The sequence below is a fragment of the Eublepharis macularius genome, chromosome 5 (assembly GCF_028583425.1).
Source record: "Eublepharis macularius isolate TG4126 chromosome 5, MPM_Emac_v1.0, whole genome shotgun sequence".
Taxonomy (NCBI): domain Eukaryota; kingdom Metazoa; phylum Chordata; class Lepidosauria; order Squamata; family Eublepharidae; genus Eublepharis; species Eublepharis macularius.
This window is the reverse complement of record NC_072794.1, coordinates 144,249,879-144,277,479: the sequence shown is the minus strand read 5'-3', so window position 1 is coordinate 144,277,479 and position 27,601 is coordinate 144,249,879. Positions and strand designations below refer to the sequence as shown.

The following is a 27,601-nucleotide window of genomic DNA, read 5'->3' as shown; positions in this document are numbered from 1 at the left end:
ATCACTTAAATTCTTGTTCCAAAGTTGATACTGCAGCTGAAGTCATTATTGAAAACTTAAATATAGAAAATACTGTCAATGGTGCAGTCAACCAATGTGCTTTGTGCCTTCAGAACGTGGTGTCATACAGCCTTATTCTGAGTGACAGCTGATGAATTCAGAGACTTGCAGTGGTTGACTTGCATGCCATAAGACTGGCTGAAGTGCGACAGACCTGATCCTCTCTAGTTAAGTAATTCTGAAGCACAAGCAGGGAAGCGTAGTGGATGGCTCGCATTCTCCTCCATCACCCTTCCCTCATGCAGTGTTTTTTTCCATAGAAATTTCAGCCTGAGTCAAACACCCACTGGAAGAGAGCTAGAAGGAAGACACTGAACAGCTAATTGTAATTAAACAGGTTTATAGTGCAAATATTAAATGCCAAGATTGACAGCAATACACTAGAATTTATAAGACTTTTTCATATTAGAAAACAGCACTTTAGCAAATCTTCATTTTAATATAACTAGGTTAAAGCTTATTTAGAATACCATGCAAGTTGAAATTTACTGGGAAACATGACCTTAGCAGAACACATGATTTCTATTGTCTTTATCATTGCTAGGAACAATCTAAAAAACTGCCATTTTAAACAACCCATTAACTACACTACATTTGCATGCTATTCTGTTATCAACAGATTCTACTTCTAACAAGTCTGCCCAGGGGACAGGTTTTTCTGAAATGGAATGTAGAGTTGCAGCATGGCTTTCACTTCCATACACCGAAGCATTAGGAGCACTTTAAAATATATTACTTTCTCATCCATTAAAAATCTTCCAACATCGTGTGTAGCGTTGCACAACAGGCATTTTCAAAATGCACAGCTGTAGTAGATTAATAGTAAAGCTAGCTTTGACTTTAAACAGCAAAATAGACATCATTTAGATATTGCATCAAGCGTTAGGTGAGTCAGCAGCTTTCTATCCACTGTCATGTTGCAGGAGAGAGAGTTTTATCCTTAACTCCCAGAAGCAATACAGAACATTTGGCTTTCAGCAGAGAGGAGTATCATTTCCATCCTGTCTTTCAACTGAAGTCCCGATTGGGAAGGACAAGAGGTGCTAATAAGGTCCAGGCGTAAAGGCTGAGACAGACCCAGCTGGAAGAAATCTTCACCCAGACAGCTGGCCACTTGCTTGTCATAGTTTTGAAGTCAGCATCAGGACTGCAATGAACAGAAGAGGTTAAATTAAGCCATGCCTAAACTTTCAATAAAACTAGAAAGAAATAACATTCCTAGTTCTGGTTTTCTGTACCACTCAGTTGCACACAAAAGCAGCGACAGGCCTGAATGGATGGGGAGAGAGTTTCCTTCCTGCCCAGCTGCATACCAGGCTCCCCCAGTTGTTCTGGGAGGGGGGATCCCCTGTCTTCCAAAAGCAGCATTTCAAGGCATTTTGGTGTCCCTTCCTTGACCAGAAACAAAGCAGTCTTCCATAGGATCCAGGCCAGTGTTCATAGACTTCCCTAATATGTTTAAATCTCAGCTTAAGAGAACACATACTAGCAAAACCAGTACGAGTGGACTCAGTGGGCAGCAAGGGTCTCTGACTAGCCCTATGCGAATCCAGCTGGGGTGAAGCAGGGCAAGGGAAGGGCTAAAAGATGAACAAGGAGCAGTGCTAGGCTTGGCCAGCAGGGTGGAGCCCCAGAAATGAAAAGAGAGATGTCAAGACAGGCAGGGGAGGAGACAGACGAAGATGAGTAGCCGTGTCTGTCTGTAGCAGTAGAAAAGAGCAAGAGTCTAGTAGCACCTATAAGGTTAACAAAATTTGTGGTAGGGTATGAGCTTTTGTAAGTCACAGCTCTTCTTCAGATTCAGGGGAGGAGAGGAAGGCAAGCTGACTGGGAAAGGCTAAGGCGGCACTGAGAAGTGAGAAACTGCAACTTAGAAGAAAAGATGGGGCCTTGGGCAAGGTAAAACAACCAGAGCTGTGAAGGCCTGAGGGAATGGACCCATTTCAGAGGCACAGCTTAGCCCCCCCCCCCCCCCCCCCGGTTCTAAAGGGAAAAGCTGGTGGGTGAAGAGAACTGCGCTTGTTGATACCTGCGCAGACACGGATCTTTGCAATAAAGAGAACCTTAATGAGCACCGTTGCATTCATGTGAGACAGCCAGTTTGGTGTAGTGGTTAGGAGTGACAGGGTCTCTAATCTGGAGAACCAGGTTTGATTCCCCACTCCTCCACTTGTAGCCATCTGGGTGACCTTGGGTCAGTCACAGCTCTCTGAAGCTCCCTCAGCCCCACCCACCTCACAGGGTGATTGTTGTGGGGATAATAATAGCATACAATAATACAATAATAGCATACTTTGTAAACTGCTCTGAGTGGGTGTTAAGTTGTCCTGAAAGGTGATACATAAATCGAATGTTACATTATTACGAGCCAGCCGTGCCAGCCATGGAAATTATTTATAATGTCCCACAGCAAGCCTTCATTTCTCTCAAGCTCAGCTGCCCTCTCCAGCTCCCCAAAAAGTTTTTATTGCAGTACTATCACAAAGGTTGCTAATAATGGGTGAAATGTTCTAAGCAACTGGGGTGGGGGAAGAGACATTCTCATAAGTACTGCTTACGAGACACTTCCAACCACTTGAGCTAATGAACCCACTATACAAAAAATCCAGGGGAGTTAGCCATGTTAGTCTGTAATTGCAAAATAGTAAAAAGTCCAGTAGCACCTTTAAGACTAACCAATTTTATTGAGGCATAAGTTTTCAAAACTCACAGCTCTCTTCGTCAGATGCATCTGATGAAGAGAGCTGTGATTCTCGAAAGCTTATGCCTCAATAAAGTTGGTTAGTCTTAAAGGTGTTACTATACAAAAATGGTAAAAATACAAGAAACTCCAATTAAAATTCCCATGGATCTACCCACCTGTACCAATTGGTAAGGGTCATCATGATATACAAGGAGGCAAGAAACAGCATGAAGTGGAAGAAGGCATAGCTGTACTGGACACCGTCCTTTTCATTGTCCGTGACGCGCCGTATTTCTCCGTCTTCAACGTCACTGGCAGTACCTGCTGCATCATCCAGAATGACAGTGTCGCTTGCAGATAGGGTCAGCTTGTTTACTTGGCTGTTGCTGGAAGATCGGATGCTGCCAAACAGTCCAATAAAGAAGGGTTTAAAATTTCAATCTGTGAATCGCTAAAGCTGCAACTAATCACAGAAGGGTTTGTTTAGCCTTCATGGAAATATTCATGAATTTCTTGAGGTCTAACCACCACCCACTCACAGACACCACATTTATGTACCAGAGAATGGTTTAAAGGCACGTGATGCAATTTTACTGCTGAAGATAAGCATGTCAGGCTATGTACACTGCCTGGAAGGGAACAGGGTGTCAGCAGAAAAGCAGGGCACAAATTTAACAAATGAACTGTCAGCACGTAGTGGAGATATCAAGGATGAATTCTGTCACCATTCAGAAACCGCTGCATTTGCAAGACTAGCACTTAACAATGAACTATCAAGCACTGAAGGGGCACGGTTAAAAATACATGCAAGTCACATTCAGTCTACAGACTATTCGGAGTACTGTTTACTTCGTATTTCGCCAATATTCCTTGAATTTTGGATTGTAAAAAAAGCAGCTTTACATTCCTTTTCATTTCATTTCTCGTAATTTAATTGAAGAAGAGAGAAGGCTTGTCTCTATTCAATATAAGATGCCATTTTTCAAGCTAGACAGTTTCATGCACTTGCCAGACTTCCACAATGACACTACAAAAACATTTGTGATTACTTGCAGTTTAGCAAACTTGCTTCTCAAATCTCACCTGGAGTACAAGAGACAAAGCACAAAGATAACCAGCCCAACAATGCTTTGTGCATCCCACCACTGCAAGGATTTTTGTGGTGCAGAAGCTGGAGAAGGGATGGCAGTGGCATTTGCTGGCCCTGCAGTAGGGGTGGCTATTTGGCTGATGAGGTTCAGAAGGCTTGGGTTACAGCTGCGATCTGAAAGATAATCATGGGGATCAAGCACAAACCCAAATTGTCTCTCAGTGGTCTTATAATTAGGCTCAGGGAACAGCTACTGTCAGAAGTATATTCTGACTATAACTGGTGCTATCCTGAAGATGTGTTCGTTTTACTGGAAATTTTCGATGAAAAGGTACTTCTGACATTAGCTCAAATGTCTCCCAAGAAGTTTAAAGTTTCCTAGGAAAATCACGTATTTGAAGCAGATGGGAGAGCGCAATTGATTCATGTTTCCCCTTGTAATACTACTCCTTGCCACAGACTGTTCAGTGTTTGCTTCGCTATTCTAATTACCAATATCCTACAAAATCTTTAAAGCGGTTTCAACAATTTCTTTCTTCTCTAGCAGCTCCCTTCACTGCCATTGTCATTCTGAACCCAGGATAAGTAGCACATCTGAACACTTACCGGGCTCATTAGACATGGCTGACCAAGTGAGGTACATGGTGTAGAGTGTAATGATGGAGGACTGGAGAAGGCCAGAACGAGGCTGGTGTTCCTGTTTAAACACACAAGAAAGCTCGTCAGACACAAGCACTCTAGTACTACATCAGAGTTTCATTTGAACCATGGAAGACTGCTAGTAGTTCTATTCTGAAGCCATGATTGCGTAACCTTTATAAATTTGCTACAAGCTTCTCAGGGTTGGACATAAAATACAGTATTAAACATGCTCAGCAGCACAAGAAAGACTTGTAATAGCATTAATCCAGGTCTCCTAACCTACACTTATTAATTTTATACTTAACTAAAAGACACTTTCAGGATTCCCAGAACTCACCGTCATTCAAACCCTCCTGCTATATAGTCAACTGCACCCCAGTGGGCTGCATCTCAGAGTAGCCATCCTTACCAGATTTTTTAAAAAAGGATATACTAGATCTCAGCTATTTATAGTCCAATGTCAAAGAAACAAGAGACTGCATGATTAGAAAACCTTCCGGCAGTATCAGCAGGCGATAAAGCACAGAAGACTGACTGCAGTGGAATTGGTTGGTCTTGGAAGTGCTGCTGGACTCTTTTTGATTTTGCTACTACAGACTAACACGGCTAAGTCCTCTGAACCTTTACAGAAGCAAACTGATCTCCACATCAGAAGGAGATGTTTGCATCTGCATATCAGAAGGAGATGTTTGCATCTACCCCTCCCCTCTCCTCCTCTATATCTGACCAGTTTCTCTTTTTGCCCTCCATGCATCTGACGAAGAGAACTGTGATTCTCGAAAGCTTATGCTACAATAAAATTGGTTAGTCCTAAAGGTGCTACTGGACTCTTTTTGAGTTAAGATCTGTGCTGCCTTTATTTCTCCTCTGTCTGGTGATACTTACGTCTGGGTATGGCCAAGCACTTCTATTTCACTCCCTGCAGCCCAGGGCCTTTTTTAGACAGCCTAGTAGATGAGGACAAGTTTAAATAAATAATACAACTTAAGTTGTATCTCTGTAAGTTTTTCTGTAAGTCCCTTCGGACAGAAAAGCAGCATTCACATGAAGCTACCTTATAGAGAGTCATACCTTTGGTCCATCAGTGTCAGTAATGTCTGATCGGCAGAGGCTCTCCAGAGTTATTGAGATCACCAAGCTACCTCCCCTTTTTAACTGGAGAAAATGGGGATGGAACACGAGACCTTCTGGATTCAAAGCAAAGGCTCCACCATTGAGCCACAGACGGTTTCAACACAACACAAATGCCTTAAACAAACAACTCCATTACGTTATGACTGCCTCACCATATTTACTCCTACGCATTTCCACATGTTCTAAAAACACCAACATCTAAAATAGTTAAAAGTAAGATAACATATAATTATAAAATAAATCAGGCAAGCTCAAAGAGGATCCCTATGCTGAATGCAACCTACCTGGACCTTTGGAAGGACTGAGGTGATGGAGACTGCAATGCAGAGGATCATATTAAAGCTGATGAAAAACTTGTTCTCAGGACAGCCATCAGACTTTGTGTAAAAGACATAGAAGAGCACAACAGCAATGAGAGACAGGATGTAGTTCAAGCCGGTACACGACAGTAGAGCTGAAGAGAAAGTAAACCAAAATTCCAATATGAAAATATTAACATGCAAAGCACACAAGTTGAATTTTAGTACATCTCCTGGGGGTCTGGCTAGTTTCATGTCAGCCCTCTCCTCTGTGCAAAATCAAGCAATTCTCTCATTCTATGAGGTTTACATGGTAACAAACAAGCCACAAGTGAAATTATAAAGTATATCTTCAGTGCATATCCTCAAATGGCTGACTCCAGAACTCTGACTACATTAAGCACATTAACAGTTCATTTAAGAATCTTAAGCACTGTCATCATAACTCAAAAGGATGCCTAAAGAAAAAGCAAACTATACAATCTTGGCAAAAACCAGGGGTTTAAGGAGAACAGCCTTCCTCGCTCTTTGCAACACTTCAGCAACAGAATTTAACCTATTTTTCTCTGGTCCCAGTGTTGTGAACAAAGTGATTCTGTACATTGTATCATTTTGGTGCCATTAACCTAACTGATAACAACAGTTTTGTATGAAACAGCCCAAAAAGCAGTTTCTAGTTAACTTCTGGCTATATGCCACTTACCAGCATACCAGCACCTGGCATTCCCCTCCTCCATTTTTTCAACCCAGGATTCATTCCAGGAATGAGCAAAATCTACAAGCAGTACTAGCTGGATGAGGATGAAGCAGAAGGCACCAGCAGTGCCAATAGCAAACCACGCTGAAAAGAATAAAGGGTTCTTTATCAGTTACTTGGCATTTGACAGCCGTGAAAGTCACCCTCCCTTCCCTTGGCACGTAGATGTTCTATACACACCCCTGCTTTCTCCCATCCACTTAAAAACTCTTAAGCTGCTATTCAAACTCCTGAACTCAGATCTGGTTCTTTTAATCTGCTTTTGCCATTCAGGTGTGAAAGACAGTTTAAAGATGAGGTTAGGAATTTATTAAACAAGAAACTCTGGGGGGGAAGTCAGGTACACAAACAGAATTAGTTCGTGGGCTAAGAACAGTGGAAAATCTGGTTCAGATTCTCTGTTGTGAAGTTATTTACTGAATAATTCAGAATTGGTCTCAGAAGAACATTCAAAAAGACAGAAAAATAGTTCAGCTGATTCTAATATCGACCTTGTATGCACATGATCATTTAGAGTGCAACAGGGTCTGAAGCCTTCCCTTCAACTGCAACCACCTTTCCAGCAGTGGCAGAAGAAAGCATCATTCAGAGGCATCCCTAACATTCAATGGAATTCAGAGTCCCAGAGAAATGTTGGTTCTCTTCATCACAGAAGCTTGCTAGGTGACTTTGGGCCAGTCACACACTCCTAGCCTAATCTACTTCACAGGGTTGTTGTTGTATGAGTACCTAAATATAAATTCCTATCTTTTCCTAAAACATTTCATGCTGTTTTTGCATACCTGTAGCAAAATCTCCAATTGCTGTTATCTCTGATAAACATACTGATATAAAAAAGAGACATAAAAGGCAAACCTAGAGAGACTAATTCTAAATAGTGTTCTTTGGCTCTAGCCTATGAGAGATTTATATTCATGCTTATAGCATTTTTTTAAAGATCTTGAGCTAAAGGCTAAAGTCCAGAAGTAGCTTCTATGAAAGAGCAGCATGGGAGAACTTAGTCAAATCACATATAAGTATTTAACCAAATCACTTAAGAAACAAAGGGATTTTTGTGTCACAGATGCCCTAAATTGCTTTCATGAATAGGTTTCAAGAAACAGGGTAAGAGTAAAAAGTCATCGCTGTTCAGCAAATAAACTTGCGGGGGGGGGGGGGAAGGATCACTAGTGTCCAGGCACAGGGCAAAGCCAATTTCTTCTGTGCTTTTGCCTCCCAGAAAAAAATGGGAGAGAGCGGAGGCATGGAGAAACTGGCCTCATCATGTGGCTGGGCACTGCGGAAGAACAGCTCACTCTATGGTTTCACTTAAACCATATTAATTGTGGACAAACTCAGTCACTTGTGTTTCAAAATATGTTATCTATGTCTACATTACAGCACTGAGAAGAATCATGTTAGATTTGTCCTACATAGAAATCTTCATACTACTTATTCCGAGTGTATAAAACTTCATCTGAAAGGCAATTCGTTCATTCCAACACACAAAAATATTTCATAGCCATTTTTCCAGCACCCCCAAACTTTTTGTCAGTTTTTTAGCCACGTGTGTATACCTCTTGTGAAAGGCCCTTCTGGAATGTAGAATGCTCCAACCATGATGCCAACAATTGCAGCTATCTTGAAGAACCAAAACCTGTTTTTTAAAAAAGGGGATCATTTTATTTTGCCTACAACAAATTCTCTTACGCCCACAAAGTAATTTATTTAATAATAACAAAAATATTCCAACAACAACACTCATGCATGCAAGTTTTCTCCGGCTCCTGCCCTGTCGGCTAGCAAAGATTCTCTTTGTGATCGTGGTCAATCAGCCTGAACTTAAGGACTCTCAAGGCTGGCCCTTCTTTGGGCTTCAGTGCCCACAAGATCCCCTCTCCCCACTAAGTCATCTTTAGAAGCTAGGCCACCTGTTAGAACAGATACTTCCTTAAGGAAGTTTATACAGAAGTCCTGATACTTCCTGAAGTATGCACGCTCCTTCCACCAAAAAAAAAATTGTATTTATTTATTTATAGTCCGCTCTCCCCACAAGCAGGCTAAGAGCGGATTAACAGCGTATAAATACATATAATAAAAACAAATAAAAACACTGATAGCAATGATGTACATGAAGCACTAAAAGTATACTAAGGTAGCCCACACTGCACCCTACGTCTCAAGATCTGCGGGGCAGGGTGGCTAAGATTTAGTCAATACAGGGTTGGGGCACATATTTTCCCCCCCCTCACAACTGGGAGGGGCTGATTAGATGATTTGTATGCCTGAACCCCTTTAAGCCTGGAGGAACATCTCTGTCTTACATACACAGAGAGACACCAACTTGTACATAAATTATCTAGAAACAAAACAGATGACACGCAGAGCTGTCAGTTTCCAAGTCATAGATAAGAATCTACAGATTATTTCAATATAATAAGCATAGTGTTAATGAGAAAATGGACAAGGAGGTAAGTAAGATGGCACTTTCCTATATCCTAGCACTTAGAAAATAATAGCAAGAACTCTAATACCGGCAAATGTGGGCCCACCTACATCCAGGTGTCATATGTAACTGCTATAGTTGCCAGCAGGCCTGGAGAAACACATCTTGTCCCTTTAAAAGGCAGCTAAATGGGTAGCAGGAGCTTTTTGTAGCATAGAGGTAAATAACATCCCATTAAGAGTATATTAAAGGGATAGGGCATTTTTTGTGTTCAGGCAGCTGGCAACCATAGTAACTGCAACCCAAACCCAGCACAAACCCAGCTTGTTGTTGGACTCATGTGCACATTTTGCTCCTCCCCCTTACCTTTTCACATGGAAAATCAACAGTGATTCTCTGCATGAAAAGGAAGGAGAAAGGCACGCACTCAAGTACAGCAAGAAGCCAGGACTGTGGACAATTTTACTACGCTGCACTTAGTCACATACTAATGCAGCCATGCTATATACAGGCCCAGCGTATATGCTGTGGTAATGTAAAACAGCTCCTTAGTTTGTGTTGCAGGCTGCAGAAAAATTAACCAGATTATAGAGTAAAGATATTAACTCAATGGGTGTTCACTGATTTTCAGCATCCTTCTAGCTAAATTACTGATTAGAATTAGAATGTAAAAAATAAGAAGGCACCATACATTACTTATGTGCATTTCTCCTCACTCCATCCCACCCTTCCCCAAGTTTCCTAATCTAGAATTTGGAAATATGGTTACTGTCTATGTAAATGCGCCCCATATACGTTTTTTTTCTTGCAGCTGAAATAAGTTGGTATAATTCTATTGCACCTCTGGGGGCACACAGTAACTCTGAAAAAAGAAGATACCATCTCTTAGAGCCAAGCTACAAGTGACGCCTGACACAGGTTGGACACTTGTCAGCTTCCCTCAAGTTTTGATGGGAAATGTAGACATCCTGGTCTTGCAGCTGTAATGGAGAGCCAAGCTGTAAAACCAGGATGCCTACATTTCCCATCAAAACTTATTTTATTTATTTCAAATTTGTATTCCGCCCTTACCTTAACTTGAGGTAAGCTGACAAGTGTTCAACCTGTGTAAGGCGTCACTTGTAGCTTGGCTCTTAGTTGGAAATCTTTGTAAAAAGTGGGTGGTAAAATGACCTAGATACCCCAGGCAAGCTTGATCTTGTCAGGTCTCAGAAGATAAGGAGGGTTGGCCTTGGTTAGTACTTGGATGGGATACCTAGTGGTCATTATGCAGTTGCAGGCAATGGCCAACCACCTCTGTTAGTCTCTTGCCTTGTAAACCCCAGAAGGGGTCATCAATCATAAATCAGTTATGACTTGATCGTACTTTCCATCACCAAACTCCCTTGGAGTTCTGTGCTGTTTATTTTCTATGCCTAGACACTTCATGTGGCAAGCATTCTAAACAAAGCACAAACTAGGAGGGCAATCCTTAATTCCAACATACCCGTTATGCACAGCAGCTCTTGGATCGTTACTCGACTTCACTTGTATTGTAAGCAGAGAGAAGAGGAAGAAAAACACAGCCATGGCAAAACTGATGCGGTAGACTGCTCTGTATCCAACCAAAGCTTCGCAGTGAACAAAGCCCTTCATGTGCGGCAGGCGAGTATGAAGGCCATCCTCACAAAATCCAGGCACCTAAAAGAACAGACCAACAACTCACAGAACCTAGTCAGAGTACAGACCTCTCTTCAAATTCCAGTGCCTCTGAAACAAGAGCTCCAACCTACAGTCCATTTCCACTATGGCAGTTCTAGAAAGTCAACAGAACTGCTCCAGATTAAACAAGGCAAAGATCTGTTGAAGTGATCTAGCACATTTCGGAAGTCATGTCTACATACACAAGTTAAGTACTAGACATGATGCAATAGCCCTTATTTATATTCCAACAGACCAGGCATACAAATGAAGCAGAGAATGGGGATTGGTTTTAATCTGGAAAAGTATGAGACTCCTGCTCTTCCTCCTCAAATGCTGTTGCTTCAAGTATGTTTTTACACAGCCCTACTCACTCCTGCTGCTGAAGCTGGGCTGGGACAAAAAGCCTGAAATAGAAGGGCAGAGGAGAGATTGGCCCACCTTCCTGCCTTTCAGCAGGCCTCTCACCCCTCACATTATAAGCAGGTAGATGTGGGAATGAAAATCATGATTGCCTGGGTCGCAGCAATTTAACTCTATTTCTTTGAGATTTATATCTTGAACTGTCCAAAATCTGCTCAGGGCAGCTAATAACACATTTTAAAAAAATCTTTATTTTATATCAACTAACCCCTGGAAATACGCTTGGATTATATAGTTTCAGGCGCGTCGCCATGTTGGTCTGTAGTAGAAGAGCAAGATTCGCATACCGTAGCACTTTAAAGACCAACTAGATTTCCATGGTATAAGCTTTCCGTGGTATAAGACCAACTAGATTTCCATGGTATAAGCTTTCAAGAGTCACAGTTCCCTTCATCAGATATCTGACTCCCAAAAGTTCATACTCTGGAAATCTAGTTGGTCTTTAAGGTGCTACTGGACCCAAATCTTGGTGTATAAAGTTACTACACCAGTGGTGCTTTTTTGGCAGAATATAGAGAAAAGTACAACGGTACAATAGTAAACAAAGTCCCCAAAGTAAAGCCAGTTTCCACTTTTAGATTGCTTTCTGTAAACAAAGCAGCACCAGGGTAAAAATCACCCCAGAAATATATGTGTTTAGCCATTGGGGTAGTTTTTCTACCCCAAACTCATTTAACATATTGGGATTTAAAAAAATACCCCAGAGGTTCATTAAGGAAATTGATCCAAGAAATCATTTTTTAAGTATTCCAGAGACATAAAAGCCCTTCTTGACAACCACAGAGGGGGCTATTCATGGGGTAGAAAAATATCAAGTATCAAAAATATTAGAAATTATTCATTGTAGATGGTTTAATTTTTTTTTAATTCATGAAAATGCATATTAAATGGAGATTTACAAGCCATGAGAGAAACGTTTTGATCTTGAGGGGATTTAGGGAGAAGACCCAGGCATTTTGAGGAAAAATGAAAGAAATGCAATACTTATTTTCCTATGAAACCACAACATCTTTTAGTGATTTAACAGCATTTAATACATTATTTATAACTTAGTTAGCATACAAAATTGTACTATTTGGTATAATTATGGAATTTAAAAGTATAACTATCTTCATTTTTATAAGAAAAATTGCAAGTATGCTTAGTACTTGCAGACTGCTTTGTCCTATGCTACCACAGCCATCTGAGCAATAGGAAAAAGTAAAGTAGAAAACAAATCCTGGAGTAAACAAAATAAAGTGTATTATTTGGACAGAAACTCTCTCATAGTCACAACAGCTAGGACTGCCAACATGTTCAGATACTAAGATAAACTGAAAACACTGAACCCTTTAATAATGTAACAATTTGCAGCAGCAGCAGAATGTTTTTAAAAACTGTCAGCATCAAATGCAGCATGATATTACATCCAGGAGACACTTGGAAGTGATAACACTTCACTCCAGGAATCACAAGAAATTATGGTTTTATCATAGCCCCTGGCAATTTCTAGAGCAACATGACATCACTTATGGTTTTTCCTGAAAATGACATCATGGTATACATGATGCTGGAGCTCCCCCATGTCCCCACCCCCAAATTCCCACCCATCCCAAATCTCTGGGTGATGCCACCCAGTGGGAGATGTTTAAAAGCATAGGGGACAAGATGGAGCCTTGTGGGACACCTCAAGCCAGAGGCCAAGGAGCTAAACAGCAATCTCCAAGCGCCACCTTCAGAAAGCTACCCTCCACTTGGGACAAGAACCACCACAAAACAGTGCTTCAAAATCCCAGCCCAGAAGGGTGGTCCAGAAGGATATGGTGATTGATGGTATCATACAAGCAGTGGTAGGCCTCGAACTTCAGAGGATCCTATCCACATCCTCAGATTGAATAAACTGAAAAAATATCCTAAACAACTGGACAGGCCAGCACTCTGGCACCGTCTGACTCTGCCACTACTAAATGAGTCCAAGCAAAATGCTAAGCAAAATGATCACAGTCGGTCACCAAGCAGTCCACAGTCCACACATGTAGTGTTGTTTCTTTTCCACCATCACTACCTCAGAATAAGCTTTAAAATGAACTTCTGCGCATGTCTTATCAGATTTGTTCCAAGCCTTCCTCCACTGTCACTCTTGCCATCTCCCTTGTCATTTTATCAACTACAACCGCTCAGTAAACCAAGAGACTATCTGGGCTCTAACAGGTAAGAGACTATGGTAATAAAGCAATGACCATGTTAGGATGGAATAGAACAGCAGGATTTGAGTTCAGTGGCACCTTAAACGAGATCTTCAGGGCACTTTCGACAGTAAATACTCCTGTCTTCAGGTACCTGTATTACAGTAGAATCTCCAGAGCATGGATTATGTTACTCTTTCAGCAAACTGAAGCAGCCAGAAGAGGTTCTGAAAAGAGGCCACAAAAGAAGCCTACAGCAACCTTTTCTTTTAAAATGTGAAAACTACATTATTGATGATTCACTTAAGCCTGGAACGTTGCGCTTGGACATTAGCCTATAACACTGGAATATGAGCCCAGCTCTCGGTCTGTCTCTTCTCTTTTACCAGTTAGATGGTAATAGGCATAGCATCTCTTCTCTCTCTGCCTTGATTGCATTCTACACGTTAAACACAGAACAAGAACCTCATGGTTCTGAAGGAGTATATAACTTATTATCAGTGACAGAAGATAAAAAAAGAGGTAAGAACATCCAGAAGTGAAAAATATCCAGAAGTGAACACTAGATAACTTTTCATTACCTTTTTCAGCTGCTCTTCCATGCCTGGTGCCAGCATTATGCAAGCAACAAGAGTACTCAGAAGAAGCAGGATGGCATAAATAAGACGTGTCACTGTAGAATTCTTGCTGTTGGGACAACAGCGACACAGCAGACATGATGCACCACTGCACAGACATGGAATCTGCAAAACAGACAGATATAAATAACAACATTTTATCTTAAGTAGTAACAGTTGCACACAAACTAGACACTACATATGGATTCCCCGTGCAATACTTCTTTAGGATCAAACTTTGGTTCATTTAAGATGCCCACATTCTAGATAAAGAAGATGCACAAACATGCTGCAAGTTTTTACTTACTCCCCCACTGTATCTTCAGAACAGTCATCCTGTGAGGTACGTTAGAGTAAGAGAGAGTTATCGGCCCAAGGTCACCCAGTTCCTTACTAACCAACTTAGATTATTTTCATAGCAGATTATATAATTTGTTTGCCAACCATTCCCTAGCTTTATAGCATCTCTAAAAGTTAACCTACCAGTTTATATTACCAAAGCTGCTTTAATGACAACAGTGTGCTCCTATCCCCATAATTACAGTACAACAGGAAATTCTACACAAACAGAGGTAACTTTCCTTTACATAAGCATTTTATTTCACATTATCTGAAAGATGTCTGCAAAAAATAACGTCCAAGGATTTACTTGATTCCCCCTTTCCCTTTCAAAAGTGTATTTATAACCCATTCCATGAGTAATTTGAAGGCAGCCTTCACTGGCATCTGATCTGCTGTGGTCAGAGTCCTCCTATGCATGGGGACAATTTGGACAGGTCTCAAAATATGCAAGACTAGATCAGCAGCCTGATTTGCATAAAAAAGTACAGCCAATACAGTTGAGTTGCTTTTATTAAAACCATAAAGAAATTTGTAAAAGATGCGCGCAGAGGATAGGAATACTATAGATTAAACGACTTCTCACTTACAATCATGAATCGGCCAGCAGAGTCACCAGCACAGGGACCAGGCCCTGCAACAGACCCAGATGCCAGCTCTGCCCCTATATCTACCCAGGGAATACAATTACAGGACCCAATGGCATCAACTACACTGTCTCTGGCTCTTACAGCTGCTCATCCTCCAATCTGATATATGCCCTCATGTGCCAACAATGTCCTTCAGCTCTGTACATTGGACAAACCAGCCAACCTCTACGCAAAAGAATAAATGGACACAAATCTGACATTAGAAATGGAAACGTCCAAAAACCAGTGGGAGAACACTTCAATCTACCAGGACATTCCACCAAAGACTTAAAGGTTGCTGTGGTTCAACAGAAACCTTTCAAAAACAAAATCCAACGGGAGGCTGCTGAATTGGAATTCATATGCAAATTTGACTCTGTCAAGCGGGGACTGAATAGAGACTATGAATGGTTATCACATTACCACAGGTAACAGATTCTCTTTACAGAGGACTGAATAGAGACTATGAATGGTTATCACATTACCACAGGTAACAGATTCTCTTTACAGAGGCGTGATCTGGGGGAGCCCAGTGACGCCTGGTGTGGGCTTTCGGGGACCACAGTTCTCTTTGTCAGATGCAACTGGCAGGGAGAGCTGTGGTTACCGAAGGCTTATACTACATAGGAATTGGACACCTTCACTGCTACAAACTGACTGCACACCAAAAGGAGATGTTTACATTTCCAAGCAAAGGAATGTTTTGATTGCCTCCACGCTAATTGCATTCTGCCTTCTTGTGATTTATGACCCCTCCCTTTTCTGTCTCTTTCCCCCTCCTCTTCTGTATCTGCCCAGTTTTGATCAGGCATCTGATGAAGAGAACTTGATTCTCGAAAGCTTATGCTATAATAAAATTGGTTAGTCTTAAAGGTGCTACTGGACTCTTTTTGATTTTGCTACTACAGACTAACACGGCTAACTCCTTAGGATCTATGACCATGGAAAGCACCGCATTCAGCCGAATGGAGAGGAAATCCATCAACCTCATGAAGAAACTGGCACAGATACAAACAGACATCATCTTTCTTTCTAAATGCAAAAGACTGGACATTCTACCCAAGGGACTTCGTGTGAGGAATCCATTGAAATCCACTTACCACACAGACTACAGTGAGAAACTATGCAACACCTTATCCAGGAAACTCTTAATTCACCTCATTGGACTGATGTACAGCAAGCAACAATGGATCAAGCAAGAGGTCTCTGAACTAGACTCTTCCATGAAGTGCACCCCCTCTGCACAGACCGGTAACTGGGAGATGTTTGCCACAACCAGAGAAACTATTTATTGTAATCTATTCACTGAATTACAGAACAAGAAGGAGAAGAAATTCTCAAAACTCCTGCCTGCAACAGAGAGCAAAAACACTTGGGATCCAAGCAACATCATCAATCTTTCCAGTTACAAGCTGAGCCCAGCAGAGGAATCAGTCCTCTCACGTGGACTATCCTTTTGCCCAGCCAGACCCACACAAACCATACAACTTTGTGGAGACCTGGAGGCCTATTTTAGACGCCTAGGACTGAAAGAATTCTTCAACTACTCTGCTGGACAAAATGACGAACAAAGCACTGAACAGACACCATCACAGCAGCCTCAGCAGCCCCCACCCCCCCAACCCAGCAATACACAACCATCGTTACAAAACTCCAGGAAAAAGAATTCCACATGGACACCCCCTGAGGGCCGTAACTCCTCATTGGACTTTTACATTGAATGCTTCCGTAGACGTGCTCAGGCTGAGATAATTGACAAACAACAACACCTAAAGCAGAACCTCAGCCGTGGAGAAAGAGAGGCCATAAACAGCCTCTAAAATAATTCTGGCATCGTAATCAAGGAAGCTGACAAAGGCGGAGCAGTTGTCATCATGGATAAACAAAATTATATACAAGAAGCAGAAAGACAACTCTCCAACACAACATTCTATAAAATACTACCTTCTGACCCCACTGAACAATACAAAAGGGAACTCAATAAAATATTAAAAACACTCCCCATGGACATACAAGAATGCATCCATACGGACACACCCCAGGAACCACGACCAGGAAGATTCTACCTACTACCCAAAATCCACAAAGCGGGTAACCCAGGACGCCCAATTGTTGCAGGAAAATGCACCATCACAGTAGGAGTCTTGGGATACATGGACTCTATCCTCAGGCCCTATGCCACCAGCACACCCAGCTATTTACGGGACACCACTGACTTCCTCAGGAAAATACAATCCATTGACAACCTACCAGATGACACCATCCTAGCAACCATGGATGTGGAGGCCTTGTACACCAATATCCCACATGCAGATGTATTGCAAGCCATACGGAATATTATCCCGGACAAAACCACAGCAAACCTCGCCACTGAACTTTGTCACTTCGTACTCACTCACAATTACTTCGAATTTGGTGACAACTTATATCTACAGGTTAATGGCACAGCCATGGGCACACGCATGGCACCACAATATGCTAACATATTCATGGCGGACTTAGAGCAACGCTTCCTCAGCTCCCATCCACTGGAACCACTACTATACTTAAGATTCCTGGATGACATCTTCATCATTTGGACCCATGGGAAGGAAGCCCTTGAGAGATTTCATCAGGACTTCAATAACTTTCACCCTACTATCAACCTAAGCCTGGACCACTCTACACAACAGGTACACTTCCTGGACACCACTGTACAACTACATAATGGACGAATAAATACCACCTTATACCGGAAACCAACAGACCGATACTCATATCTACATGCCTCCAGCTTCCACCCTAAACATACCACTCGGTCTATTGTCTACAGCCAAGCCTTACGTTACAACCGTATCTGCTCCAATGCTCTCGACCGAGACTCACACTTAAGAGATTTACAACAAGCATTTTTGGGACTACAGTACCCACCAAATGAAGTGAAGAAACAAATTAACAAGGCCAGACTAGTACCCAGAAACAGTCTGCTCCAGGACAAACCTAAAGGAACTAACAGAACACCACTGGTTGTCACCTATAGCTCCCAGCTCAAACCCATCCAACGTATCATCAGTGAGCTACAACCCATCCTGGAAAATGATACCTCTCTCTCAGAAGCCCTGGGTGGAAGACCTTTCCTTGCCTACAGACAGCCCCCCAATCTTAAACGACTTCTCACTTACAATCATGAATCGGCCAGCAGAGTCACCAGCACAGGGACTAGGCCCTGCAACAGACCCAGATGCCAGCTCTGCCCCTATATCTACCCAGGGAATACAATTACAGGACCCAATGGCATCAACTACACTGTCTCTGGCTCTTACAGCTGCTCATCCTCCAATCTGATATATGCCCTCATGTGCCAACAATGTCCTTCTGCTCTGTACATTGGACAAACCAGCCAACCTCTACGCAAAAGAATAAATGGACACAAATCTGACATTAGAAATGGAAACGTCCAAAAACCAGTGGGAGAACACTTCAATCTACCAGGACATTCCACCAAAGACTTAAAGGTTGCTGTGGTTCAACAGAAACCTTTCAAAAACAAAATCCAACGGGAGGCTGCTGAATTGGAATTCATATGCAAATTTGACTCTGTCAAGCGGGGACTGAATAGAGACTATGAATGGTTATCACATTACCACAGGTAACAGATTCTCTTTACAGAGGCGTGATCTGGGGGAGCCCAGTGACGCCTGGTGTGGGCTTTCGGGGACCACAGTTCTCTTTGTCAGATGCAACTGGCAGGGAGAGCTGTGGTTACCGAAGGCTTATACTACATAGGAATTGGACACCTTCACTGCTACAAACTGACTGCACACCAAAAGGAGATGTTTACATTTCCAAGCAAAGGAATGTTTTGATTGCCTCCACGCTAATTGCATTCTGCCTTCTTGTGATTTATGCCCCCTCCCTTTTCTCTCTCTTTCCCCCTCCTCTTCTGTATCTGCCCAGTTTTGATCAGGCATCTGATGAAGAGAACTTGATTCTCGAAAGCTTATGCTATAATAAAATTGGTTAGTCTTAAAGGTGCTACTGGACTCTTTTTGATTTTTATAGATTGATTATTTATTAAGAACAAGCATATCGTGGCAAAAGTGTCCTGGGACAGCCACAGACAGACAGAACCCCCAAACTCATCCCATCCAGAGGAAAGCATTAGAAAACATATGGGGCAGGAAACATTCTATACCTTGGATTCACCAGAGCCACCAACAAAGTGCGACTACCTCACTTCCCTTCTTCGGGTGCAGCCATTCCCATACCTCCTGAAATGCTGTATCTAACCTCAGTGGACCCAAACATTTGGCTAACAACCACCACCAGACAAAGAAGTCTTTTTAAAAAAGCCTTTATTTATCAACAGTGTGGGGCTTTTAGGGAAAAAATCTAATGCATGGTATGGTATGGTTGACTTATGTATGTGGCGACAACTGTGCGTGCTACCTTAGTATCAGAACTAAAACATTTAATTAGTACTCAGGGAGCTAACCAGTCCCCTCGTTGGACTACTTCGCCACTGCTGCTGTGCTGTGGCTGGGCACCAGTGCAGCAATGATGCAGACCGCTGCTGGAGCACTGCTGGTGCAACCCACTACACCAGTGGGGGAAGGGGCGGGCCTGGAGGCATGGCAGGAGTTAGTTGGCTTCCTATGCTCCCCCAACTTGGGAATGCTCCCCAGAACTAACATTATGCCAGCAAGAACAGAAAAGGCAAAATGCCCTCCTCCGGGCCCAGGCCCACAAGCCTCAAGGCAGCACATGGTGCAAACTATGGCTGCAGCCAACTCCACCCCCCAACCTGCACTATATAAACCTTAGCAAGGATTCCCCACAGTTCAGATGATAGACAGGAAGCACAGGATGCTCCAAGGTCTCCAATCTGCACACTTAGGACACAAATGTTCTACTTTGTGTTTGGAAATACAAAGAGAGGGCACTTAGTACCAGAGAGGTCACTTAGCAATTACACTCAAGGGGGGGAGCAAATTATCTTCCCCGTATCTGGTCAGGGCCAGGGATTTCCCACGCTGGCAGCAGGTTGGGGACGGTAAGAGACCATTTTGGACCCCAGGGAAACCCCACCTGGGTTTGCTTCAAGGGACAGTGAGAAGTGAAGTGCTCACCAGAACACCCAGTTGGGGCTGGCCAGCAGTCTCAAACACAGCCCTAACTGAGGAAAGTGTTCCCTTGAGCTGGAGATGCCTGGCTGGTGATCAGGCTGAAAGCCAGCAGAACCCTTGACTGGGACAGACTTTAAAGGCAGTTCTACATTGAAACTGGGTGTGGCCAAGTGAAGAGGCAGAGGATTCAGCCATACGGGTAGGTCAGTGAAGGAACTAGTCCCAATTGCTGTAAAAGCTGAAGCTTCAAGTGCATTCTGTCTCTGCAGACCCCTTGCCAGTAAGGACCCATGGAACGATGTGCCCTCCCCAACCTACTGCAGAAACCAACCCTCCCAGCTCTGCAGCTAGCGCAGGCTGCAGCTAGCAGCCTCACAGTGACTAACATATCTCAGTGCAGAACTCTTACATCTGTCCCATTTCTAGAGATGCACAATGAAGGTGCAACAACACACTAAAAGCTAAGAAAGGGTACGGATCCAGCAGGATTAGCCCAGGAGTCTTCACCCACTTCTCCTTACCCCTGGCACACACCCAGGGCACCACCTAGACAATGCAGGCACCCACAGCCAAGGCTAGTGGTGTGCACATGGGGGCAAACTGTGGCTGCTGCACACAACAGTATGCCCCATGTTATCATCTGATGGGGCATATTCCCAGGAATAAGCATTTAGAAGTGCTGGCTGACTAGGATGCTGGGGGTGGGGTTTGAGGCAGGGATGCTGCCAGTCCTGTACCAAGCTGTTGGCACAGTTTCTCACCAGACTGCCAGGAGGGGGGCAGGTCATAACTAGTGTTTGACTGACAGCTGCCCCACCATGCTCTGCAAAACTCCTGGCTAAGCAACCATAGCACTCGTTGCTTTAAAGGATTAGAGCGCTATGCAGCAGCAGATGGAGTTGAAGTGCAAGTCACACAGCAGATGGGTAAGTGGGTGGCTATAGCATGTATCTCAAGAGGGGAGGGAATCCCAACAAATGAAGTCCTCTCCATGGAGGGTGTCTACAGACCCTAATGAAGCCCCAACTGCATGGCTGCAGCAGTCAGGACTACTCTGCTGTTTATCATTGTATGCATCTGTTTTGTGTCTGTCCAGTAAGTGATTCAATAGGGAAGAGACCTGGGAGGATACCATTCCCGATGCAGTATGGTCTGGCTACAGTGACCAGTGTGGATCTCATCTCTTTGCCATGGGGCTGCCATCTCACCAGTTCCAGCTGAGCTCCTGCACCATCCTAGCTCAGGCAGCCACTGTCTGGCAAGTCCACCACATTCATAGGCATGCTGTGATAAGGAGGGCTAGCCCCATCTTGCCATGGTTTCCTGGGCCATAGTAGAAACCTCATTAGAGAGAACTGCTGTAACATAGCATTCAGCTGGTCTGACTCCCGCTACTGTCGTGGCCTTGGGTAAGTCGCTCCTCTCAGTCCCAGCTCCCCTGCTGTATTATGCGGATAATAGTAACACTGTCTTTGTTCACTGCTCTGAGTGTGCACTCATCTGTCCAGAAGGGCAGTATATAAGCACACTGTTATTAATTATTATTTCTCTCCTGTTGTTCAATAAAGTCTGAGTGATCTACAACTCCATCCTTGCCTGTTTGTCATTGAATGGATGAAAGTTGCTCCCAACCTCCTCATACCCTCACTTCACACCACTTTCTGCCCAAATTCCTTCTCTCCATTTTTGTAATTCCCCCATAGGGTTCCCCAGAATGATCTTACCTTCACTCATTTCAGGGATGAGCTCTGACTCAAGGAAGCTCATTCTGGAATTGATGTTGTCAGCTCAGAATGGATGGGGTGCAAGAGTACTGCACACAGGGATCGTGGTGCACCAACAAAAATTTCCAGGGCCCATCCTATTCTTTTTATAGTTTGCAGGGGTGAAAATGCTTCAAAACTTCTGCCTGTCTCTGGCCTCTCCCCATATTGGGACTTAACCAGGAGCCCTGGCCATGCGATCCCAGTATCTTTCCACTGAACCATGTCTGTCTTTGCCATGTTGTCTGTGTGGCCCCAACATGGCTGTTGGTGAAATCAAGGCTGCAGTGGAACGCCTAATGCCTGATAGTATGCCTCCTTTGCATCTGCCTTCTCAGTCCAGTGGTTAGGCCGATGCTACTCTTGGGTGTGGGAGCTGTGGATTTGAGCCTGACCTCTGTCTTTGGAATTCTTTTTCAGGGGAAGGGGTTGTGTGACTTGGAGCAGAGATCGCTGCATATGGGCAGCACTTTTGTTGCTAATTCAACCCTCATCTGGGAAACAGGTTGGCATCCTGGCTGCTGCCTGGATGCCCTTCCCTGTAAGCTGTTGTGGGATACTCAGGCCACACACCTCTGCTGGGGTTGTAGGGTCACCGAGTCTTTCCTCCCTGTTCTCTGGTGCTCAGGGGGGAGGACATCAAGATAGTGGTCATATCAGCAGGCGGTAGTTGGCTGCGCCTATGTGTACCACCCAGAGGGACATCATGGGGTACTGCTGCCTAAGTGATGGGTGCTGCCAGGGTTACTATGGACATGTGTGCACTATGTGGTCTGTGCCTTGCAGAAGAGCACATGCTGTTTTCCTCTCTTGCAAATGTCCACAGAGCTCCAGTCATAGAGCTGTTAACACACTGGTTGCTGACTCCTCAGGATTGGGCTGTGTACATGGTTTAAATGGGATAAAACATACATTTGAGAAGAATGCAAATCCCAGTGCAGTAGACATATCAGCAAAAAAAAAAGCAGATTTTAGCAACTTAAAGACTAGGAAAGCAAATTTTTGTGGGTTTGAGCTCACTTTATCAGATGCATGAAGTAAATTCACAGTCAGCAAGATTTTTATACGCAGACAAGGAAAAAATGTGAAGAATGGGCTAAGAGGTCTGATCTGTGGCATTCCTATGCAAATAATTTTTAGTTTTGTATTAAATGTCACCAACTAGGCTTCTTATGCCATGTGGATACAAATAATTTTAAAATAAAATTTAAATGCATTTTTAAAAATGCAAATGGGGTACAATAGAAGATATTTAAAAATTCATTATTAATCTAATATTCAAAAGAAATCTGAACTTTATGCAAACACAGTTTCTTAAAACTGAACTTATGAATGCTTATGAAAGGCTTTCTTTGTAAAGATATCTGCAGGCAAAACTGCTTCGTTACCAGACACTGCAACAGTTTGTATGTTTATTACAGCTTGATCCTGGGGAGCCAAAGACCGACACCCAAGTGACCTTGTACTTGTACTACTTTATTCAGGGTTTTCAGTATAAATATCTCTAACCAACCACCAAAGATTGGTCCATTTACCTTTCATCTCGTAGAACTCACCCATGCAATCAGCAACTAACTATGAGCCCTTCTGGTTATTTACTTTTGTGGGCTGGGGAAAGGCAAGGAAATTATGCAACAAAGGAGAAAGGGCAGACTTAAGCCTCACTCATACATGCCAAAAAATGAGTGAATTGAACCTTGAAGTGATAGAATGGAGTGGACTGCGCTACTTCAGAATGCAGGTGATGGGTTGCAGTTTTGAATGTTCCTTTACTAAACAACTCCACACAAACAGAGAAATAGCATGAGAAAGAGAAAGGTCCTATACCCAGTCTTTGCTTGTTGTGCTGGTTTTCTATTTATGCAGATTTTAAAACTGGTGGGCGTTCCAAAATATGATCTTAGATGATCCTTCCTTCGCCCACAGTTTGCAGTGATGCACTCCACTCTCCCAGCTTCAATTCTATTTCCTTCTCCCACATATATAAACTAGATCTAGGCTGAAACTGTTTCTGCAGATCTGCAAGAACAGCATTTCAGAAGGCATTTGGGGCTGCAGCAGGAGGCAAGAAAGTCACACTCCATAGATGGCAAACCCTTCGGTTCATGTGCTCTGACAGACTCAACTCCTACACTTGGAAAAGCAGTACTTTCTAGCACTGATGCCAACCAGCAAAAATCTATCATGGATGCAAGTTGTGACAGAGATCCCCCCCTCTTGTTTAGGATCATAAACACTAATGTTTCAGATTCATGCAACCCTAAGTCCTATTACATTGCTCATCAGATATCTCATCCTACCAACTGCATTGATTTACCGTGTGTAATCCAACCTAAGACTCAGTAAAAAAAAAGGTGGACTATAAATAATGTAAACAAATAATCTGAAAACAAGCAATGAACTAACTGCATGTCTTTTCTAGATATGAAAAAAGTTAAGTTTTTAAAATGCCCAATGTACTTACTGAGTTTCTATATAGGCTCTATTTTACCTTAAATGTTTTTTTATTGATCCCCAACACATTAGAATTTATTAGGAAGCATCTAATTTTAAAAGGACCTGGTAATTTTGAATCACTAAATGGCACCTATCCATGATACTACTGCTTAAAGAGTAGAGTAGAAAGATTTAGAATGTGGCAGAAATAGCAAAACTGACAGCATATTTGGTTAAGAAATGCGGGGGTGGGTGGTGGGGTGTCAGACTATTTTAACAGTCTGGAAACTTTTGGTTGATTTTATGTTGAAAGGCATGATTTATATACTTATAGTGTATTTAGTACTGCTTGAGATGTTTGTGCCTCTGTGTGTTATGTTCTTAACTTAAAAGTCCACCTTTCTCTTAACCTACTGTTCACAATTTTTCTCTCATGTGCATAAAAAATTTGCTTACTAAATATTCACTTTAGGCATCTGACAAGTGGACTCAATCCCACTAAAGCTTCTGCTACATTAAATTAGTCAGTTTTTAAAATCCCATGAGGACAAAGATTATAACTTTGGGACTGCCCAATCTGATTGACATTTTAGCAAAAATACATTGTTAGAATGAAAATTGAGCTGAATGACCCAGGCTAGCCCAATCTCATCAGATCTGGTTAATACTTGGATGAGAGACCATCAGTGAAGACCAAGGCCGTTAGACGGAAGCTGGTAATAACAAACTCTCTCTGAACATCTCTTTCCTTGAAAAACCTGCAGAGTTGCCATAGTTGCCTGTGGCTTTTCACCCCAAGAAGACTATAGCACTATGTAAAAATTTTCTAACATCAAACAGCAATTTAAATTGAGACAGCAATACCATTCCCAACACTAAATCCTTATGTGGCTGATCCAGTGATCCAAAGATGTGCCCTCTCATAGTTGGAGGCTGATCAGAAGAAGCAGGGAACCAAGCAGAAACACTACAGCAAGTTAGGTTGCTATGGGCATTATAGGAGTCTAACTAAACTCATTTCTCATGATGTATTGTCGAAGGCTTTCACGGCCGGAGAACGATGGTTGTTGGGGGTTTTCCGGGCTGTATTGCCGTGGTCTTGGCATTGTAGTTCCTGACGTTTCGCCAGCAGCTGTGGCTGGCATCTTCAGAGGTGCTACACCTCTGAAGATGCCAGCCACAGCTGCTGGCGAAACGTCAGGAACTACAATGCCAAGACCACGGCAATACAGCCCGGAAAACCCCCAACAACCATCATTTCTCATGGTCTAGCAGCAGTTCTGTTACAAGGAATACAGTCTGGAAATTGCTCAAGCGGCAGCCCAAACAAGAGAAATATGAAAACATTCCTTTGTTTCAAAAACGATAGCAGCTCCATCTTATAAAGTGTTACCTTGCTGGCTGTTGCTAAAAATTTTTTACATTGAATATAACATACATGAACCCCGGGGTTTCCTAGATTTACAAGTTACTAAGCATTCTGTAAAGTTTTTTAGGTGAAGGTACATTTTGTCTCTCCATAAAGGACAGTACTTGTATTTATCTACATACTGAAGAAGAGTTATACAAAACAGGTGTATATTTGGATCCCTGTATCTTCTGTATGCAAAAATTTCTGCATCTGTATGCAAAGATTTTTGTAATTAGAGTGTCTGTATGTAGTTTTGGCTTGTAACATGAGAACAGACAAAAATTGTTGTTCAAAGACCTACTTTCACTTTCACAGTTTGTGCTTTGGTATTCCTTGTTTTGGCAACCTTATACAGTGGATCTTCTTTTTAGGACTTACCTCCCCTGTATACAGAGAGAAACTACCAATTCGAAATGTGAAGTAAACTCATTGAAATAACCTAACAGGGTTAGAAAAAGAGGGACAAGACAGAAGCACTGCCAGGTAAACAGATGTGTAAGACTTATTACACCATAAACACTCAAGGATAAGACAGATCAGCCAATGTGTTGGTGAGCTAGCCATGACTCAGCTGTCGCTTCCTGGCGGAGGTATTAACACCATTCCTGGAATGGAAGTCACATCCCACTAGAAAGTGGGGGAAGGAAAGAGACTTGCAGTCTAGAGGGGACCCCCCCCCATCATAAACGAAACAACTAGCAAAGGTAGAGAAGGAACAGAAGTGACATGAAGCCAAAAAGCAGTTAAAAGAAACAGAAAAGTAAAGAGATAAGTTATATTTCAGGGGCCCATCCACAGCTCAATGACAGAGCATTTGCTTTGCATGCAGCTTCGATCCCCAGTATCTCCAATTAAAATATTCTGGTTTGTAGGTGGATGTGAAAGACTCCCACCTGAGACCCTGGGGACCTGTTGTCAATCAGAGAGGGCAATGATGACCCTGAAAGTATGATTCAATACAAGGTTACTTCATATATTCAAGAGAACTACGCAAATAAGATCTTTAAAGAAAATCCTGTTCGTGTGCTTTTTATATTTGAGTAACAATAATAGACAGACATACATCCCTAGTTAACATAGAAGAGCCCCGATGGATGAGACAAGAGGTAAATCGAGGGCAGCATCCTGTTTCACCACAGAACTTTATTGACAATACCTCACAAGCTAGCTCAAAAGCTCCCACCCTAATTCCCTGAAGTAGGATAAGGGTCTAGCCCGCCTCCCCCTCCTTACGGCCCAACCCGGAAGCCTCAGCTCCCTCGGCCTAACCCAGGCCCGATCCCTCCCAGTACTCACCCAGCTGGCCAGAGAACAGACTCCCAGCACGGCCCCCATGGCGGCTCCTCCGCTGAAAGGCGCGCTTAGCCTCGCCCGCGCCTTTTCCCCTTACCGCAGCCCCGCGCCCTCGCGGCTTCCGCCGCTATTGTTGTTGTTGCCACCGTCGAGCGCCGCGCTCTGGCTGGCTGCCAAGGCCGGTCATAAGGGAGGGGGCGGGGCTTACAGATGCGACCAATTAGACGGTACGGGCAAGTCTGCCTAGCTAGAACAAAGAAAGGTGGGGACGGAGGTGGTGGTTAGTGACGTTTTGGAGGCGAAAGGTGAGGATTGGTTAAGAACTTTTTAAGGTAGTGAGAGGTAGCCTATGGGAGAGCTGAGGGTCGGGGTGACGCGTTCTGAAGGGGGTTTCCGCTCCTCCCGAGGCCGGGAGCCGCCAGCGCCGCCGGGAGCGGTTGCCATAGCAGCGACCCTGGCGGAGTGCTGGTGGTAGAGCAGCCTCTGTTTTATGTCATTGCTTGACAGCTGCTCATTCGTTTATCAGTATGGCGAAGTTTGAGTCTAGTGGCACCTTAAAGACCAACATTTTTCAAGGGTACACTTCAGATTCCGCTCCTCCCTGTGTCTGAAGAAGGGAGCTTTGACTCTCGAAAGCTTATACCTTGTAA

The 27,601-nt window shown here is 43.1% G+C and overlaps 1 protein-coding gene across 1 annotated transcript; it reads right to left on the bottom strand.

Moving 5' to 3' along the window:
- Nucleotides 1-383: 383 nt before the first annotated feature.
- SERINC3 (serine incorporator 3) lies at nt 384-27,134 on the bottom strand. The gene is made up of 10 exons (XM_054980189.1): nt 26,955-27,134; nt 13,940-14,101; nt 10,577-10,770; nt 8,222-8,301; nt 6,612-6,749; nt 5,894-6,063; nt 4,440-4,530; nt 3,827-4,007; nt 2,920-3,144; nt 384-1,207 (listed from the first exon to the last, which is right to left on the bottom strand). Exons 1-10 carry the CDS (start codon nt 26,991-26,993, stop codon nt 1,069-1,071), a joined length of 1,419 nt encoding a protein of 472 aa, XP_054836164.1. The 5' UTR covers nt 26,994-27,134; the 3' UTR covers nt 384-1,068.
- Nucleotides 27,135-27,601: the final 467 nt, after the last annotated feature.